General features: G+C 45.7%; 1 protein-coding gene across 2 annotated transcripts in view; it reads left to right on the forward strand.

Annotated features, from left to right (window-relative positions):
- The window catches only part of ARMC2 (armadillo repeat containing 2), a 179302-nt gene that overhangs the window by 139034 nt on the left and 19528 nt on the right, over positions 1–20740 (forward strand). For both annotated transcript variants that reach the window (XM_030199186.1, XM_030199187.1), the window contains exons 12-14: positions 2156–2255; positions 12513–12831; positions 18743–18865. In XM_030199186.1, the coding sequence (XP_030055046.1) occupies positions 2156–2255; positions 12513–12831; positions 18743–18865 (542 nt within the window). The remainder of the gene's footprint in view (positions 1–2155; positions 2256–12512; positions 12832–18742; positions 18866–20740) is intronic.

The following is a 20740-nucleotide window of genomic DNA, read 5'->3' on the forward strand; positions in this document are numbered from 1 at the left end:
CCTTCCCAGTGGTTACTGAGGATGAGCCCAGGGCTGAGATGTTCGAGGTCCTGGACTATTCTTCACCACCTAAGGAGTCGTCCACTGTTCCCCTGCATAATGTCCTGAAACAGACATTGCTGGCGAACTGGACGAAACCATTAAGTAATCCCACTATTCCCAAAAAGATTGAGTCCCTGGATCCATGGGGACCCAGAGTTGATGAAGACCCAGTTGCCTCATGACTCTGGAGTTGTGGATTCGGCTCTCAAGAGAGCCAAGAGTACAATGATTATGCCTCGGCGCCCCTGTGGTTATATACCTCAGTGCACATATTAGGGAATTTTCCTGGGAGAAATCATGGCATGGGCGTAGACACATTATCTTGCTAGCGTGTTCTAGGTAGGATGCCCTAACTGGATGACAGCTGAGTTAGTGCCTCCTACATAGGGGTTTCTGTGTGTTCCTGTGTTAGTGTTTTTCTGTTGGTAAAATAAATACCTTGAAAGCTCGGACCAACATATACTATGAATCATGAGCCCTTTGATAACTCTTCAGCAATTTCTGTGCAGTTTTTTTTTTAAATCATCATCTAGTGGGAATATTAGTATCTATATTAATAATTCTCACCTCCAATTCTGAAGCTCACAGTGTGGTAGGGAAACACTGAAGCCTTGTACTGTTGCACCCTGTCAGCACCACTCACTCTCACTGTCAGTCATACACCCACCCTCAGCCAGGCCCCCAGCCACACCCCTTCCGGACATAATTCGTTACCTGAACGTTCCATTGAGGCCCCAAGATCCTGCAACTTCCGTGAAGGGTTTGTGGATTCATGGTGGTGAAGCCTCTCCACTCACCCTGTCTGTCTGTCATGCCCTCTCGTCAAACGTCGTGACGTCCGGGGCGGAGCCATTTCGCTCGATCCGTGACGTCGCGCCCACAGCCGTTTCCACATGAACAACAGGAACGCAACCCCTGCCCTGCCTGACAATCACCTCCCAGTGCGCCGGCGATACACAAATGGCGCCCGACACGACCTTCCAAAACGCCACGGAACGAAACTTGCGGATCCTGTTTGGCCTGCTATGTTACGTGCGTCGCCATGCGAACAGGGGCGAGCAGTGGTACTGACAACCTCCGTAGGGGTGGAAAGGACCTGCAGTGGGTGCGCGCACTCGAAACGTTTCTCTCCAATCCCCTTGCTAGCGCCCGTTTCATTTCGCCCAGAAACGGGCCTCTTTTACTAGTATCAAATAAGGTGATGTATGATAAGTGGTACTATGATTTAACAACTGCCAGGGCTGGAAGAGTCCGATATGTCTGGTGAGGTCCCATGCGGGCAGTTCTGCCACTCCCTGGGTCCAAGAAGAGCCACGAAAGCTGAGAGGAGCCAGGGCCTCCATACTGTACAGATGAGGAGAGATTGGAGCAAAGCAGAGAAGGGGGAGTGAACATGGAGAAGAAGGGAAGAGACTAACCGAGATTGGATAGCAGAGCCGGTAGTGGGAGGCGGGGCTGGAGGTTGGGAGGCAGGGATAGTGCTGGGCAGACTTATACGGTCTGTGCCAGAGCCGGTGGTAGGAGGCGGGGATAGTGCTGGGCAGACTTATACGGTCTGTGGTAGGAGGCGGGGATAGTGCTGGGCAGACTTATACGGTCTGTGCCAGAGCCGGTGGTGGGAGGCGGGACTGGAGGTTGGGAGGCAGGGATAGTGCTGGGCAGACTTATACGGTCTGTGCCAGAGCCGGTGGTTGGGAGGCAGGGCTGGTGGTTGGGAGGCAGGGATAGTGCTGGGCAGACTTATACGGTCTGTGCCAGAGCCAGTGGTGGGAGGCGGGGCTGGTGGTTGGGAGGCGGGGATAGTGCTGGGCAGACTTACACGGTCTGTGCCCTGAAGAGCACAGGTACAAATCAAAGTAGGGTATACACAAAAAGTAGCACATGTGAGTTTATCTTGTTAGGCAGACTGGATGGACCGTGCAGGTCTTTTTCTGCCGTCATCTACTATGTTACTATGATGGGAAAAAATTAAGGAACTTTTTCTTTCCCTGGCTCCTGAAAGTTTTGGCTGGCACCCAAGTTCTGTAAATATCTTTGTACCCCTAATAATTTCACAAGTTTCATTTAGCTAAGCATAGTTGGTTTTGATTTGCTCTTTCTGGTTTGTGTTTAGCAAGCTTTCCTCGTACAACGTTTGCTGTGTGGCTTTGGCAGACTGCTCCAGATGTTACGTCTCGTTCTTAGCTGCATTAAACAAACATCAGAAGAAGCAGGTCAGTTGTTTTATGTCATGCTTTTTGCATTTTGTCATCCTCCTATGCTTTCATCATGTTGTTTCTGCAAAGCCCTCTTCTTCTGGCCTACTTTCATATTAATTTACTAGATCCACGAAGTTGTGATAGTTGGCAACGTTTCTAAGTTATAAGCTATTGAACTGGAATAGTTTAGGTGAACAGATCAGTTGTGGTTTCCTTAACGTTGTACTGTAAAAGATATGTTAAGAATTTTTATTTATTTATGGTATTTGTATCCCACATTATCCTGAACAAGCTCAGGGTCAATGTGGCTTACATTCAAGAAAAACATCAAAAATATGATAGTCAAATAATTATTAGTTTGTCTTTCATGGTTTGATTTGTATAGTTTACTCTGGTACAATAGGGAGAAAAATATAAATCCTTATAAATTCCAGGTTTAGGGGTCAATATTCAGCCGGCAGCAGTGTTTTACTCACTGCTGATGGAGTTATTCACAGATATTCAAAGCTGAATATCCAGGCTTCAGCTTTGAATATCGAGTTATTTTTGAGCTGGCTAACACATAACCACTTAAGTCTATATTCAGTACTTAAGTAGCCATGGGTTAGTGCATAAAGAGATAATACAGATTTTTATACAGTCCCATTTATGTGTTAAACCTGACAGCTTAAGGACTGAGTATCAGCAGTTAAGTGGCCAAGTGCAGACTCCCAGAACGCCCCCAACATAGCCGGTTGAAAATTAGCAGCTAGCCCTGACCAAGCGATTTAACCGGTAGGTGGCTGACTAAATCGCTTTGAATTTCAGCCAGTTAGTTTTTAACTGATGGACTTTCACTCCTTTAAAGAAAACAAGAAAAGCACTATGAAATGCATGTTAATGTTTGAATGAATGGCATATGCATAGCTGGCTTGATCCCACAGTAATTCAGTTAACTGACTGTTGCTTTTCCAAAGGCTGAGATGCTGCAGAGGCAATCTGAAAAAGCAGTCAGTAGGGAGCAGAAACTCTGGTCCTTGGGTAAAGCGGTCAGATTTAGAGGAATGCAGGGCAAGTCATGAAGAAAGCTGCAGAGTTCAGCCCCTAATCGTAATGGCCTTGTGACACCCCGAGAGGATGGTTGAGGGTGGGCCTGCGAAATAAGACAGCCAGACAAAGGTATATAAACGAAAAACAAGTGTTTTATTAACTGAATCCTGAAGCCTGTTACATCGCAGGGCCAGGAACACAAGGTGAAATGCATCTGTAGTTCAGTAAATATAGTCTGTGGCTGGTGGGACTGCCACCCCCCAAACATAGCCTGTAAGCTCTTCTCGGGTCTTCTCCGAGTTCCAGAACTGGTTCCAGCCAGACCTCAGAGCAAGGCTTGCAAGTCTGAACTCGGGGAAGCAAAAGTGGCTTACCTCAGCCAGGTCACGATCATTAAAAGCTGTAGCGGCATATGCTGGGGCTTCAGTTCTTCCTTCCCTGGGCCTCCTTAACCCAGTCTGGCCCTACCTTTTATACTTCCTCTTTCCTGTACCTTAACTTCTTCCGCCTCACTTCCCTGGGCAGGACTAATGGGTTAAGGTGGCTCATAGACTATCTTTATGTTTCAACAATTTTCACAGATGACACAACAGAAAATACAACCGACAAGCTCAGTTTACACCAACTTAGACACATCTCAACTCAATGAGCACCATATATTGGGCTCGCCATCAATAGTTTTAACATTTTTTTCTCCCCTCCTCCCTGCCCCACCTTTAGCCCAACCCTACCTACTTCATCATTCCCAACACTTTTTATTAAGGATCCAGCCAATTAAACAATTCAACAACTTCCATATGCCTAGACCCTTTCCCACCCTCCCTTCCTTCCTCCTTCCTTCCCATCCCCCCTCCCTCCCTTCTATTATCCCACCCACCCTCCCAAGTCCTGCATGCATAAACCAGTCCTTAGGGCTCTATTCTCTCTGGGGATCCCCATGGTAATCTATTCAGGACTTGGCTAGGTGCTCAAGGAGATACATTGTTTAAATATTGCTTCATAGACTACCTTTAAAGGTGAAGGGGAGTGTTCTGTATATCCTCTCACAGGCCTCTGTCACCTAACCTTAGGTTGCCCTTCATCCCCTGGTACACGGCAATGAGCAAGGATAGGACAGATTCCAGATGTGGTGAAAACTGAGTTATGAAATTAAATAAGCCACGTCATTCTCCTCTCCTCAACCTCCCAAAAGTACTATAACTTGGCACTCAGGTTAGTTGTGCTGAGCACCAGTTCTATAATGGCATCAGTGCACCAAGAATAGAATACTAGTGTAACCCCAAACTGGTGCATCTACATTTAGACATGACCATTTATGCCGGGTCAATAGCAGGAGTAATTGGGCGTGGCTAAGTGCACCATGCAATGCGTACAACTTTTACTTACTCTAGAAATTACAAGTGTAAGTTGGAGACACGCCCATGCTCTGTCCACATGTGCACTACCTTATAGAATAACACCTAGTGCAATTACTTGTGTAAATGCCAATTATCTTGGTACTTGCACACCCAATTTGCGTGTTACTGCTGGCGCCTATTTATAGAATTTTCCTGCATGTGATTGAAATCGTTTAACATAGAAACGGAGAAAACTAAGACAAAGACCATATGGCCTATCCACTTTGCCCATCCATGCCATCTGCTATCTCTTCCTGTCCCTTAGAGGTCCCCTACATGCTTGTCCCACACGTTCTTGAATTCAGATAGTCGTCTTCAAAGGAAATGATCCTCTCTGGTAAAATGTGATCATCATCTTGGGGTAAATAATCGAGCTACCTGTGTTGTTCCAAACCTATGGATAGTTTTCCTTTTACTGAATGCCATTTTTAGCATTGAAAATGACGTGCTGCAGGGGCGTAGCTACGGGTGCCCAATCTCGATTCAGGCCCACCCTGTTTACAACAGCTGAGTAGCCAGCCACAGACTTATTTTATTCTGTTGGTCTGCGGCGCGGTCCGCTCAGCCACCTCCCACCTGCTTTTATCGGCACAGAGCACGAGAGCTCCTCCTCGTCGGCTAGCGCGGCCTCTTGTTATCTTGTGCTGTGTGCAGCTAAACACACAGTTTCCCGGAGTTGCAGATTCGCGGCTGCTGTTAGCAACCTCTGCTGCACACACGCACGACGCCACCATGCTACCACGCTGTACTCACTGCCGTCTCCCTCCTCCTCGGGACCGGCTGGGGCCCGCCCCGCACGCATGGCATGATGGCGCTGCGGCTGCGCCGCATGCAGTGCCGATGGGAAAGGTCAGGGCGCTGGCGGCTCCAAATCCACTCTGTGCCTGCTTGTTCCCTGCCGGTTCGTTGGATCACAGTAGTTCTCCCCCGCGGCACCACTCAGTAGCGCCCCGCACGCATGGCATGATGGCGCTGCGGCTGCACCGCATGCAGTGCCGATGGGAAAGGTCAGGGCTCGGGCGGCTCCAAATCCACTCTGTGCCTGCTTGTTCCCTGCCGGTTCGTTGGAGCATAGTAGCTCTCCCCCGCGGCACCACTCAGCTACAGAAGCCAGGTAATATGACGTTTCGTACGGCTTTGGAAATATACTTGTGTGAAACTTCTGGGTGGGGTAAGCACTTCACTACCTAGGGCAAAAAAGGTATATTTAATGATTAAAATATACCTTTTTTTCGTCCTAGGCAGTGAAGAGCCCACCCCCACCCAGAAGTCCACTACCAGCCAGTATTTTGATTATTCTTGTAATCAAAATGATGGCTCTGGTCTGGTGGTGGGCTTCTGGTCAAATTTGATATGGCATAATGTAACTATATTTACAAATATCGTTTTTTAAGTATGTATGTGGTTTATATTGATGCAGGGCAGCTGTTGGGCAGCATTCTAAGGCATTAGTTTGTAGTATCCCAAGAAGCACTACTCATACCTATATACATAGTGCCCACCCATATTAGCTCTGGGCCCACCCAAAAAGTCAGGTCTGGCTACGCCACTGACGTGCTGAGTTTTGATTGCACAAAAGTACGCATGCTAGTTCTTCCTCTGACCAAACACCACCCTTAGGAAAACCTCCAAACGATGTTATGTACAAGTATGCTTCTCACAGAATAATGCATCAACTTTTACCTGCATTGAGGTCGGGACATAATCAAATAACTGAAAAGAGCCAACTGTCATGGAACTTAGTGTACTATTGACATAGAAAAGTTAGGGAATGCTAGGAGCATGGCTGCTAGCATGGAAGTCAATCTTAGGATCTTAAGTGGAAAGTTGAAAACCTGAAAATTCCATCACAGGCCCCAGGAGACACAGGCACAGCTCTGGAGTCTGTATGAGGATAAGATGATGGTTGCAGGGAGGAGGGATTTAGACTTGTTAGGAACTGGGCACCTTAACTGAAGTGGGACATGGCTGCTGGCAGTAGTGTTGAAAAAGGAGAGAGCGCAGTTTTTAGACTACAAGCTGAGGTAAAACCAAGAGTTGCTCAAGAACGCATAGTTCAGAGTAAGGGATTTTGAAGGATACTATTTATTTATTTATTTAGATTTTGCCCACGCCTTTTTCAGTAGTAGCTCAAGGTGAGTTACATTCAGGTACTCTGGATATTTCTCTGTCCCAGGAGGCCTCACAATCTAAGTTTGTACCTGAGGCTATGGAGGGTTAAGATCACAAGGAACAGCAGTGGGATTTGAACCGGCCACCTCTGGATTGCAAGACCGGTGCTCCAACCACTAGGCCACTCCTCCACAGGGAAGGAAAAAAGTAGACCAGGTGCCTTTAAGTAAAGATCAGACAGAGCTGAGCAATTGCAAACGATCCCAGTCAACTGCTAAACATGTTGTAAATACAAATAAAATAAACATACTTTGAAATATCTGTGTACATATGCTAGAGGACTAAAAAGTAAGATGGGAGAATTAACTGTAGCACTGATTGAAGTGGTAGATATAATAGACATGTCAGAGACCTGGTGGATAACTTTAGGCCACTGTGGTGCCTTGGCAGAGCCTGAGTAAGTCCACCTGAAGCTTAAGCACAGCCCAACTATGGTGCCTCTTGGCCCGTTCACCACTTAATGTGATACCGTATGCAAGGTGGGCTTGGGGTTCTGGTTAAAGTGACACCACGCAGCAGATTAGAGTGAGCAAAATTAACATTTATTAAAGGTTTTAGGAAAAGGGGGGGGGGGTTTCCTGTTGAGTTCACAGAGGAAGGAGAAACTAGTCTTTGAACAGAAGAATGTCCTTGTGTCCTGCTCCTGCAGAATCACTGCATGCACTGTAGTCTCTTGATAAAGCAACACTTTCTCTTGGCTCTCTTCCCAGAGTTTAGTACAGTTTTTAACATTTCACTAGCCGGCCTCAGGCTGGATCCAATATGCAAAGCTACAAGGTCCAAGTTAAACTTGGCCTACCTGTCTATTGTGGTTCCAGTTCACAGGTATGAGGTGAAGGTATATGCAATAGGCCTTCGCTCCTTCCCTCTGGGCCTCTCAGGCCTAGCTGTGCCCTGAGGAAGGAGGTTTAATGACAGGAGACAACATGAGCCTATCTGGCCCATTATTTTATTTTTATTTGTTTTTTATTTTATTTCCTCATTTGTACCCCTCATTTTCCAGTTGGGTGGTCGGTTCAATGTGGCTTACAAGTTACAATAAATAGACATTTTACAATATATAGACATGTTACAATAGGTGTTATAAGTTAGATCTGGCCTAGTTGCAATAGCCATTAGAGGTTAGATCTGTCCTTGATTCGTGTTCCACTAGCGCTGTCGTATTGGGGTGTAGCGGTTGGTAGTCGGTTTGATTATGTGGGGTCGTCGGAGAAGAATTTTCCAAAGAAGTGGGCTTTCAAGTGTTTTTGGAATGTTAAGCAGTTGTATATACATTTGAGGGTTCCAGGGCTCTGTCCTCTCCTGGTTCTCCTCTTATCTCTCCCACCGTACCTTCAGAGTTTACTCTTATGGCTCTTCCTCCACCCCCATCCCGCTCTCTGTTGGAGTTCCTCAAGGATCTGTCCTTGGACCCCTTCTTTTTTCAATCTTCACCTCTTCCCTGGGCTCACTGATCTCATCTCATGGTTTCCAGTATCATCTTTATGCTGATGACACCCAGCTTTACCTCTCCACACCAGACATCACTGCAGAAACCCAGGCCAAAGTATCGGCCTGCTTGTCCGACATTGCTGCCTGGATGTCCAACCGCCACCTGAAGCTGAACATGGCCAAGATCGAGCTTATTGTCTTCCCACCCAAACCCTCTTCTCCTCTCCCTCCACTCTCTATCTCAGTTGACAACACAGTCATCGTCCCCGTCTCATCTGCCCGCAACCTTGGTGTCATCTTCAACTCCTCCTTCTCCGCGCATATCCAGCAGATAGCCAAGACCTGTCGCTTCTTCCTCTACAACATTAGCAAAATTCGCCCTTTCCTCTCTGAGCACACCACCCAAACTCTCATCCACTCACTCATTACCTCTCGCCTTGACTACTACTACTACTTAACATTTCTAGAGTGCTACTAGGGTTACGCAGCGCTGTACAATTTAACAAAGAGAGACAGTCCCTGCTCAAAGAGCTTACAATCTAATAGACAAGTGAACGGTCGGTCCGATAGGGGCAGTCAAATTGGGGCAGTCTGGATTCACTGAACGGTAAGGGTTAGGTGCCGAACGCAGCATTGAAGAGGTAGGCTTTAAGCAAAGACTTGAAGACGGGCAGGGAGGGGGGCTTGGCGTAAGGGCTCAGGAAGGTTGTTCCAAGCATAGGGTGAGGCGAGGCAGAATGAGCGGAGCCTGGAGTTGGCGGTGGTGGAGAAGGGTACTGAGAGGAGGGATTTATCCTGTGTGAACGGAGGTTATGGGCGGGAACGTAAGGGGAGATGAGGGTAGAAAGATAGTAAGGGGCAGCAGACTGAGTGCATTTGTAGGTAAGAAGGAGAAGCTTGAATTGAATGCGGTATCTGATCGGAAGCCAGTGAAGTGACCTGAGGAGAGGGGTGATATGAGTATATCGGTTCTGGCGGAATATGAGACGTGCAGCAGAGTTCTGAACAGATTGATGGGGGGATAGATGGCTAGGTGGGAGGCCGGTGAGGAGTAAGTTGCAGTAGTCCAGGCAAGAGGTAATGAGAGCATGGACGAGAGTTCGGGTGGTGTGTTCAGAGAGGAAAGGGCGAATTTTGCTGATGTTAAAGAGGAAGAAGCGACAGGTCTTGGCTATCTGCTGGATATGCACAGAGAAGGAGAGAGAGGAGTCAAAGATGACTCCGAGGTTGCGGGCAGATGAGACGGGGAGGATGAGGGTGTTATCAACTGAGATAGAAAGTGGAGGAAGAGGAGAAGTGGGTTTTGGTGGAAAGACGATAAGCTCGGTCTTGGACATGTTCAGTTTCAGGTGGCGGTTGGACATTCAGGCGGCAATGTCGGATAAGCAGGCCGATACCTTTGCCTGGGTCTCCGCGGTGATGTCTGGTGTGGAGAGATACAGTTGGGTGTCATCAGCATAGAGAATGATACTGGAAACCATGAGATGAGATCAGGGAGCCCAGGGAAGAGGTGTAGATTGAGAAGAGAAGGGGTCCAAGGACAGATCCCTGGGGAACATCAACAGATAAGGGGATGGGGGTGGAGGAAGATCCATGACAAGATCCGAGACAACATGGTTTTACCAGAGGGAAATTGTGCCAAACGAATCTCATTGAATTCTTTGATTGGGTAACTGGAGAATTGAATCATCGATGTGCTATAGACGTAATCTACTTAGATTTTAGCAAAGCTTTTGACACGGTTCCTCACAGGAGGCTCTTAAATAAACTAGTTGGGCTGAAGATAGGTCCCGAAGTGGTAAACTGGATTAGGAACTGGTTGACGGACAGACGACAGAGGGTGGTGGTAAATGGAGTTCGCTCGGAGGAGGGAAAGGTGAGTAGCGGAGTGCCTCAGGGATCGGTGCTGGGGCCGATTCTGTTCAATATATTTGTGAGTGACATTACCGAAGGGTTAGAAGGTAAAGTTTGCCTATTTGCAGATGATACTAAGATTTGCAACAGAGTGGACGCCCGGGAGGGAGTGGAAAGCATGAAAAGGGATCTGAGGAAGCTAGAAGAATGGTCTGAGGTTTGGCAATTAAAATTCAATGCGAAGAAATGCAAAGTGATGCATTTAGGGAGTAGAAACCCACGAGAGACGTATGTGTTAGGCGGGGAGAGTCTGATAGGTACTGAGGGGGAGAGGGATCTTGGGGTGATAGTATCCGAGGATCTGAAGGCGACGAAACAGTGTGACAAGGCAGTGGCCGTAGCGAGAAGGTTGCTAGGCTGTATAGAGAGAGGTGTGATCAGCAGAAGAAGGGAAGTGTTGATGCCCCTGTACAAGTCGTTGGTGAGGCCCCACCTGGAGTATTGTGTTCAGTTTTGGAGGCCGTACCTTGCGAAGGATGTTAAAAAAATGGAAGCGGTGCAAAGAAAAGCTACGAGAATGGTATGGGATTTGCGTTCCAAGACGTATGACCAAAGACTTGCGGACCTGAACATGTATACCCTGGAGGAAAGGAGGAACAGGGGTGATATGATACAGACGTTCAAATACTTGAAAGGTATTAATCTGCAAAAAAATATTTTCCGGAGATGGGAAGGCGGTAGAACAAGAGGACATGAAATGAGATTGAAGGGGGGCAGACTCAAAAAAGATGTCAGGAAGTATTTTTTCACGGAGAGGGTGGTGGATGCTTGGAATGCCCTCCCACGGGAGGTGGTGGAGATGAAAACGGTAAAGGAATTCAAACATGCGTGGGATATGCATGAAGGAATCCTGTGCAGTAGGAATGGATCCTCAGAAGCTTAGCCGAAATTGGGTGGCGGAGCAGGTGGGGGGAAGAGGGGTTGGTGGTTGGGAGGCTAGGATAGGGGAGGGCAGACTTATACGGTCTGTACCAGAGCCGGTGATGGGAGACGGGACTGGTGGTTGGGAGGCGGGAACTACTGCTGGGCAGACTTATACGGTCTGTGCCCTGAAAAAGACAGGTACAAATTCAAGATATGAGTTTATCTTGGGCAGACTAGATGGACCATGCAGGTCTTTTTCTGCCGTCATCTACTATGTTACTATGTTACTATGAGAGTGAACTTTGAAGGTGCGGTGGGAGAGATAGGAGGAGAACTGGGAGAGGACAGAGCCCTGGAACCCAAATGAGGACAGTGTGGCAAGAAGTAAGTCATGATTGACAGTGTCAAAAGTGGCGGATAGATCGAGGAGGATGAGGATGGAGTAGTGGCCTCTGGATTTGGCAAGGAACAGGTCATTACAGACTTTAGAGAGTGCTGTTTCTGTCGAGTGAAGAGGGCGAAAACTGCAACCTACTCCTCACTGGCCTCCCACTTTGCCACCTATCCCCCCTTCAGTCCGTTCAGTACTCTGCTGAACGTCTTATCTTCCGCCTGGACCGATATACTCACATCACCCCTCTCCTCAAATCACTTCACTGGCTTCTGATCAGGTACCGCATACAGTTCAAGCTTCTCCTTCTAACCTACAAATGCACTCGATCTGCAGCCCCTCATTACCTCTCTACCCTCATCTCCCCTTACGTTCCTACCCGTAACCTCCGCTCTCAAGACAAATCCCTCCTTTCAGTACCCTTCCCCACCACCGCCAACTCCAGGCTCCGCCCTTTCTGCCTTGCCTCACTCCATGCTTGGAATAAACTCCCTGAGCCCATACGCCAGGCCCCCTCCCTGCCCATCTTCAAATCCTTTCTCAAAGCCCATCTCTTCAATGTCACCTTTAGCATCTAACCACTATTCAAGAGATCTAGACTGCCCCAACTTGTCATTTCGTCCTTTAGATTGTAAGCTCCTTTGAGCAGGGACTGTCCTTTTTTGTTAAACTGTACAGCGCTGCGTAACCCTAGTAGCGCTCTAGAAATGTCAAGTAGTAGTAGTAGTTTTCGATGATGTGTTCCATGTCTTGGGGCATTTCCTTTTCAAACGTACATCTTTTAAGCAATGTAAGTATATATATGTCCTTTTATCCACACAGTCTGATATTTAAACCTAGTGTGTGCAAATACCTTGTTTCTGAGGATCAGCTGGATTTATATAGGCTGAAAAGTACACATATACACTGCCAATCAGTTGCCTTATCGAAAATTTACATGTGTACCAATAAGCGTTGTAAGTATGAGCCTGCTGTACATCTTGCAACTGGTTCAGGAGCTTTCAAACAAAGCAGTGGCTTCCATAACTGCATTCACTAGAATTTCAGTAATGATTCTCGTGTATTTTCTTCTAGGATTTAGTGGTCCGTCTTCTCTTCATCCTTGGCAACTTAACAGCAAAGAACAGCCAGGCCCGTGAGCAGCTTTTCACTGCAGAAGGCAGTATGGACTCACTGCTTTCATTATTCCACACTTACTACGAACTCGACATAGGTGAAAAACAAATGAAAGGAGACGGAAAAGCAAAGAACAAAAATGAAAAGCTTCCTTCTGCGGTAGAAGATATTCTTATTAAGCTGATCAGAGTGCTTGCCAACATATCCATCCATCCCAGCATAGGGGCAGAACTCGCTGCTTCTGAAAACTGTGTGGCACTGCTCATTAGAGTACTGAGTAAGAACCTTGACTTTATTTTTCGTTTTTTTGCACAGTTCAGATGTTTAGTAACATTTCATGCCTTGTTTTTTTCCAAGAGTGATCTACCCATGAATCTTGTATTGTTTTCATTGACAGACGGTAAGGAAGCAATCTCATAACAGGGCACCTGTATAGAAATTTCCAGTTGGCATCTTACTGCCATCTCAATGTGTGGCAATAAATGCTCCCTCCCATATGGCCACGTGGTAAGTGCAATCTTACCACATGGCCATGTCTTTTTTTTTATCCTTTTTGCCCACTGCAGTAAAAAGGGCTTCAATGTGTGGCAAAAAAGGCCACTGCCGCTAGTGCAGGGCCCCTTTTACCCCAAGTTAGTAAATCACCCCATCAGAGGTAGAGGGTAAACTTCTAATGTGGATGCCAATGTTTAAGCACCAAATATCCCACCGACCCAACATAAAAGCCTGAATACCTGCAACACAACAAACCCAAAGATCGTAATGGACACACCCCAACTTCCCTCTTCCTCCCTAAGTTCCCCAATGTATCTACCATACATGAACCTTATTCTACCACAAGAACACCTTGTATTTGTTCATACCGGAACTGGTGAACGCCATTACGGTACTATATAAGCCACATTGAGCCTGCGAATAGGTGGGAAAATGTGGGATACAAATGTAACAAATAATAATAATCTATGTTATAAAGGCATTCAACACAAAAGAGAAGGAAACCCTCAAAAAATAAATGCCCAAATTAAATATTGATCACTCAATTCACAAAAAGTGGAACTTCTAATTCTTCAGTGAGGAATCAATATACTTCCATTTACAATTAGGGATCTATTTTGTTTGAGTAAATTCCCAATTCTATTACAAAATGTTAACAGTGGGAGCTGAGGCTTTTTTCCTTCAATGTCCCCAACTACATCCAGCATTTTTCTATCATTGGCTCCAAAAAAAAAAAAAACCATCCAAAGCAATATCTTCTTTAATTTATCTTTTTATCATTTATATGTGCAATGCATTTTATAATTATGAGAATTCCTCTGTGAACATCATGACATCTATTGATGTAAACTTTATGCGGTAAAAGCAGAAGCACTTAACTTGATTTGGACGATCCCAACGGGGACCCGTTTCACCCTGCTTCGTCAGGGGGTGCCCTTCCTTGCCTCTCTTTCTGAAAGATAAATAAAGAACCCTTCTTCAAATCCATTATAATCAAAAGAAATCTCTACATTTCCCTCTTGGTTTACACGACAGCTTACCTAGTCAACTTTTCTCTTCAGTTTCTATCCCACACACACCAATCAAACATGGTGCCCCCAGGTAAAGCAGACGCTGAGACGTGCACATAATGTTTACATCAATAAATGTCATGATGTTCACAGAGGAATCTTCATAATTATAAAATACATTGCACGTATCAATGATAAAAAGATAAACATTTAAAGAAGAGGATATTGTTTTGGAGGGTTTTTGTTTTTTAGGCCAATGATAGAAAATGCTGGATGTAGTTGGGGACATTTTTATAAATTTCCTATTCTACTAAGAAATTTTTCAGCAGGAACTGAGACTTTTTTTTTCTTCCAAATAAAATAGATCCATAGTTGTAAATGGGAGTATATTGAGTCCTCAGTGAGGATAATTAGCAGTTCCACTTTTTGTGAATTGAGTGAACAATATCTTTCGGGTGAAATATATTTGACAAATTAAATATTGACAAATTTAGTAAATTTTTAACTGGATGTCCTTATTGTAAAGCCAAAGCACCAACTCAAACAGAAATACAAATAGAAATCAAATGCAATGGGTCATATAGTACCTCCATATGTTTTAACCAAAAGCCTTTCCGCAATTATAAAGTATGCAGAAGAGGGTAAAGTCTTCACACTGTAAATCCCAAAGAGGAGTCAGGTACAGCAACTAAAACCAAAGGGAGCAACTCGTCAGTTATAGGAAACTATTGTGCTTCAGAGTTCCCCAAATCCGATTCTTGCCAGGATCAGCTTTCCTATGCATAAAAGTCTAAAAGTATAACATAAGCTTAGTTCACCACAAGTTCAAGGAAGGGATGCTGGAGTGCAGGGGCGTATCTGGACTCCGGCGGTAGGGGGGGCCAGAGCCAGAGGGAGGGGGCACATTTTAGCCCCCCCCCCCGCCGCCGCCGCCCCCCCCACCGCCGAGCCCCCACCGCCACCAATGTGACTCTCTCCACCCCCCTCCCGCCGCCAACCCTCCCCCGCTGCCGTTCTTACTTTTGCTGGCGGGGGACCCCAACCCCCGCCAGCCGAGGTCTGCTTCCACCTGCCGCTGCCGTAAAAACATCTTCTTCAGCCGGCGGGGGACCCCAAACCCCCGCCAGCCGCCCCGCGGTGTTTGAAATTCATCTTCGGCCTCCGTGGCCGTGCTGCTGTGATAGGCGCTGTTGAAATCCACTTCGGAGTCTGACGTCGTTGTACGTTGTACGTGCTGCGACGTCAGACTCCGAAGTGGATTTCAACAGCGCCTATCACAGCAGCACGGCCACGGAGGCCGAAGATGAATTTCAAACACCGCGGGGCGGCTGGCGGGGGTTTGGGGTCCCCCGCCGGCTGAAGAAGATGTTTTTACGGCAGCGGCAGGTGGAAGCACACCTCGGCTGGCGGGGGTTGGGGTCCCCCGCCAGCAAAAGTAAGAACGGCAGCGGGGGAGAGTTGATGGCGGTAGGGGGGTCCAGGGCAAAATCTGCGGGGGCCCAGGCCCCTCAGGCCCCACGCAGATACGCCCCTGCTGGAGTGATTTCAGTTCTTACATAGCCCAAATGCAGTTCCTTATTATGACAAATTGTATATACTATAATGAGGCATCTATAACAAATGGTAATTATGAAAAAATCACATAAATTACTGACACCACAAATACAACAAGTAGTGTGATGTTCAGCTTATTATTTACAATCAATGTTCAAAAGAAAGAAAAAGGAAATAATGCAACTTCACACAAAACAATAACATCAAAATGAAAGTAAGAACAAAGAGCGACTCAACAGCATTCCCAAAAGGTAAAAGTAGCAGAATAAAATCTAAAAAGAAAAATATCCTAAGTACATAAGTATTGCCAAAGGTCCATCAAGCCCAGCTTCCTGTTTCCAACAGTGGCCAATCCAGGTCACCTGGCAAGATCCCCAAAAAAGTACAAAACATTTTATGCTGCTTATATCAGAAATAGTGGATTTTCCCCAAGTCTAATTTAATAACGGTCTATGGACTTTTCCTTTAGGAAGCCGTCCAAACCTTTTTTAAACTCTGCTAAGCTAACCGCCTTTACCACATTTTCTGGCAACGAATTCCAGAGTTGAATTACACGTTGAGTGAAGAGAAACTTTATCTGATTCTTTTAAAATTTACTACTTTGTAGCTTAATCGCATGCCCCCTAATCCTAGTATTTTTGGAAAGAGTAAACAGACTCTTCACATCTACCCGTTCCACTCCACTCATTATTTTATAGACCTCTGTCATATCTCCCCTCAGCCATCTTTTCTCCAAGCTGAAGTAGCCCAGTGGTACTTCCCTTTTAGCAAGCATTAAGCCGGCGTGGGGCTTACTGCCGCTTTGTACAAGGACCCCTCAATAATTAAGTTTTATCTTTTATAACCAAGTTACAATCGTAACGCATTCAAAAATTGGTTGCTATGTAATCGTGGTGTATCAAATTTTAAATTGTTTAAAAATCTCAGCAGGCTTAAAGAAAGGCATTTTCTGAGTTTTCTGGGCTTTTTGAACTTAACTTTTGGATTAAAGAAGGCGTCCCTTGGGTTCCCTGAATGATGTGGTGGCGAAACAAGTGGAATAGACAAGATGCATTTTGGTATTAAGGGTCATGTTTACTAAAGGACATTGGCATGTGCTAGGTACTGCACAGCCAGTTTTATTCCTCTGGGCTGCATGGAACTTAGTACGTGATAATTTCTGTTAGCACGTGCTAAGCTTTAGCAAACGTGTCCTAAATCTTTGTTAGATACCTTATGGATATTTTCTTTTCTTTTTCCGTTAGAAATGCTGTTGAGTCGCCTACTGTTTTAACTTTAGTTTGGATATTGTAATATGTTTTTTTGTAGTTGCCTTTGAGATTATTTTTTTTTTTTTGTACACTGGATTTTTTAAATGTAAATTATACACCTACATTGTTCCTTGTAAATAAACAGTGAATTAGATTTAAGCAGTTGTTTTACTTATACTGACACAATCCAAAGAATCCGAATACCACAGGCCAATAGTTAACATTTGATATCACTTAGGCTGCTGTGAGCAGACGTTGGCAGTTGAGATTATTTCATTAGATAGCAAAGACAAAAATCATATAAATTTACTTGAGAATTGCAGTGGAAACCCCCAGTGTTCTGAGTCTGGAAGAGGGAAAGGAACACGTCTTGAGGTGATGGTGCCTGAAAAATCCACATGGTAAAAAAATATACCTAGGCGTATTCTCTAAAGTATGCCTAAATTTTATAGAATAGGCTTAAATGTCTGCATGGTATATAGAATAATGATGAGCACCTCATTTAGGCCATATTTTACTTGGTGTAAATCCTGACGCATATATTAAGACACAGCGGGCATATCTACTAATAATAAAAAGCACCTCCAATGTTCTGAAGCTGACCGTGGCACACTTGAAGTGAAGCGTACGTAAGGTTCGTCAGTGTGTCACCATCTCTCTTTGTCCCGCCCTCGCGTCAAAACATGATGACGTTGAGGGCGGAACAGTGAGAGGAAAGGGCATGTCACACACATGAGGGTGTCGTCGTCCCTCCCTTCCAGTTCCAGGCCCCCTCCCTCCGATTTTTAAAAGTCATCTTCACTTAACAAGTCAGGGTTACGGTGGCCGGCAGCAGCGGTAAAACGCGTGCAGGCTCAGCTCTTCTCTCTCTCTCAGCTGTGGTCCCGCCGTCATTTGCTGTTTCCGCAAGGGCGGGACCACAGCTGAGAGAGAGAAGGGCCGAGCCTGCACGTGTTTTACCGCTGCTGCCGGCCGCCGTAACCCTGACTTGATAAGTGAAGATGACTTTTAAAAATCGGAGGGAGGGGGCGTGAAACTGGAAGGGAGAAAGGGAGGGACGACGCCCCTGGAACTGGAAGGGAGGGAGAAGGGGGGACACTGGAATTGGGAGGGAGGAGGGAGGACCCTGGAAGTCGGAGGAAGGGAGGGGGGCGACCCTGGAAGTCGGAGGAAGGGGATGACCCTGGAAGTTGCAGGGAGGGAGGGGGGAATACCCTGGAACTCGCAGGGACGGAGGGGGGATGACCCTGGAACTCGGAGGGAGGGAGGGGGGGACATTGGAACTGGGAGGGAGGGGGGGCCCTGGCACACACTCTCAATCTCACACGCACGCGCTCTCTCTCACAGACACACTCGCACCCAGTCTCACTCACTCTCTGTCACACACACACACTCGCACAGTCACTCTCTCTCACACAGTCACTGTCACACACACTCTCTCAAACATACACTCTCCGAGGAAAACCTTGCTAGCGCCCATTTCATTTCTTTGAGGAACGGGTCTTTTTTACTAGTTCTATAATAATGTGCATAGATTTTAGAAACGTCCATAACCTCGCCTCCTTTTCAACTGTTGTGACTTGGAATTTACACGGATTAGAGAATATGCTTAGCGAGTTGTGCACATGAATTGTAATTAATGCCAATTAGTGCTGATAATTACTTGCCACCATCCAATTAACAGCGTTGGTTAGCTAGTTTACCAATTAAGTTACTTTCATTGTTACAGAATATGCTTTGATTTGTGTGCGGAAATTGAGGCGCGGTATATAGAATTTGGCAATAAATGCTGTGTACGAAGTATGTGATGGATTTGCTTGTGCACCTTTAGTACGCTTGAAGCATTTGTAATACTCTTTTCTTTGTTGCTACTTTGTAGATTACAAATCAGTTGATGAATGTGAGGAGCTGGTAATCAATACGGCTGCCACGATCAACAATTTATCCTACTATCAAGGACAGAACTCCATAATCAAAGCAAGGAAGCTGGTAGTTGCTGAATGTGAGTGTGGTTTTTACCATTCGTTTTACCTTTCAGAAAGCGTCAATAATTTATGTAGTAGTAAAGCAACGTTTTCATTAAACATAGATCACTCCTGCATGGAAGTACCTGGCATCTGTCTGTTAAAACATACTCACAGAAAAATTGTTTCTAGGTAAAGCTTGTGTCTTGGGGAAAAAATACATTCTCACCCAGTGGGTTTTGCCGCATGCCCCGCCACGCCCCCTCCCCTCTTTTTGGTACTGGCGAAATAGGCTTCATGAGCTTATGATCTGGGAGTCTCAGGGCACGCATTTATCTCCAAAGAGGCAGCAGAGGTTTCTCGCAATTTGGGAAGCTTACTTAAATCAGATCTTCCCATGGGCTCCCATTATGGCTGAAAACCAGGGACGACCATCTCAACATTTAGGTCGACCATCTCTAAGGGGGGGGGGCTAGTTTGGTTTGGGGGCATCTTAGAGGGGCATTTGGTTTGCGGGCGACCCTATGCTATCTATCTACATTGTTGGACAGAGCCCCACCCCCGTGCAGCTTGGCAGCCCAATGCTCCCTAGTTGCTGGACTAAGGTGGCTTGCAGGTAACATTAGTCCTTTTTATTTATTTATTTTTAATAGCTTTTATTGAAGGAAAAAAAATACCACTTCATACTGCATATCATAATTCACCGTAAACATAACATCAACTGTGTACAAAGAATCGTACTACCGAAATGAGCCATCTAGCAGTAGTCCATGCTATTCTACAAAGAACCCCTACCCCAGCCCCAGCCTTTTCCTAACCCCCTTATGTAAGAAGGAGGGAAGAGTCCGGACAGGAGGACCACTTCACATAACTGTCCCACACTTTATGATAAGATACCAACTGAGCAGTTTGCATGGCCGTCAATTTAGACATCAAATGTATAGAGTCCAATCTCTGCATAACTGCTGCCAGTCCTGGGAGGGTAGTTTGCTTCCATGCCCTAGCCGCCAAAACAAAAGTGACATTAGTCCTTTTTACCATGGAGTCAGTAACCTGTAGTACAGAGATATTGCAGGCTGGTGACTTCTTTGGTAAATAAGGTAAAGTAACAGCTCCGTTTTTATGCCCTCCCCCCCCCACCCCACCCCAGGTCTCATTGCATAACATTTATTTATTTATTTATTTATTTATTGCATTTGTATCCCACATTTTCCCACCTTTTTGCGGGCTCAGTGTGGCTTACAATACGATATGAATGATGGACATACAATTTGTTACAACTTGGTTATGGATTACATTGTGAAGAGTTATGCGAGACAATCAAAGTGTTGTTAAGGAATATAAACACTGGAACCAAACCTTGAAACATTAGAAGGAGACAGCGGGAGGTTAAAAGGGCATTATGTATGGTATACATATTTCTGTGAGTAAAGGTATGAGTGAGGTGAGATTACGGGGGATGAGAGTTCAGAAGTGGATGTATTGATGCATTAGTGAACAGTGAGTGTGGACTTTTATGTGTTTTGGTTCTTTCCGTAAATTTTTTCAAAAAGATGGGTCTTCAATAATTTGCGGAAGGAGGTTTGCTCGTGGATCGTTCTCAGGTTGCGCGGCATTGCAGGTTGGTGACTTCTTTGGTAAATAAGGTACAGTAACAGCTCCGTTTTTATGCCCTCCCCCAGCCCAGGTCTCATTGCATAACATGGGACCTATGCTAAAAGCATAGTCGGTGGTAAAATGGCATGTCAGTTGCCCACATTGATCACTGATAATTTCCCCTCTTGGAATGCCATTACTTACACATAGAATTGCTGCAGGAAGCGTGGATTCAAAGGGAGTTATTCCAGGTGTGGATCGGAGGAACATGCGCATATTTTTAAAAACGTCAATAGTGACGACAAACTCTTGTTCTG

Source organism: Microcaecilia unicolor, chromosome 3 (assembly GCF_901765095.1).
Source record: "Microcaecilia unicolor chromosome 3, aMicUni1.1, whole genome shotgun sequence".
Taxonomy (NCBI): Eukaryota; Metazoa; Chordata; class Amphibia; order Gymnophiona; family Siphonopidae; genus Microcaecilia; species Microcaecilia unicolor.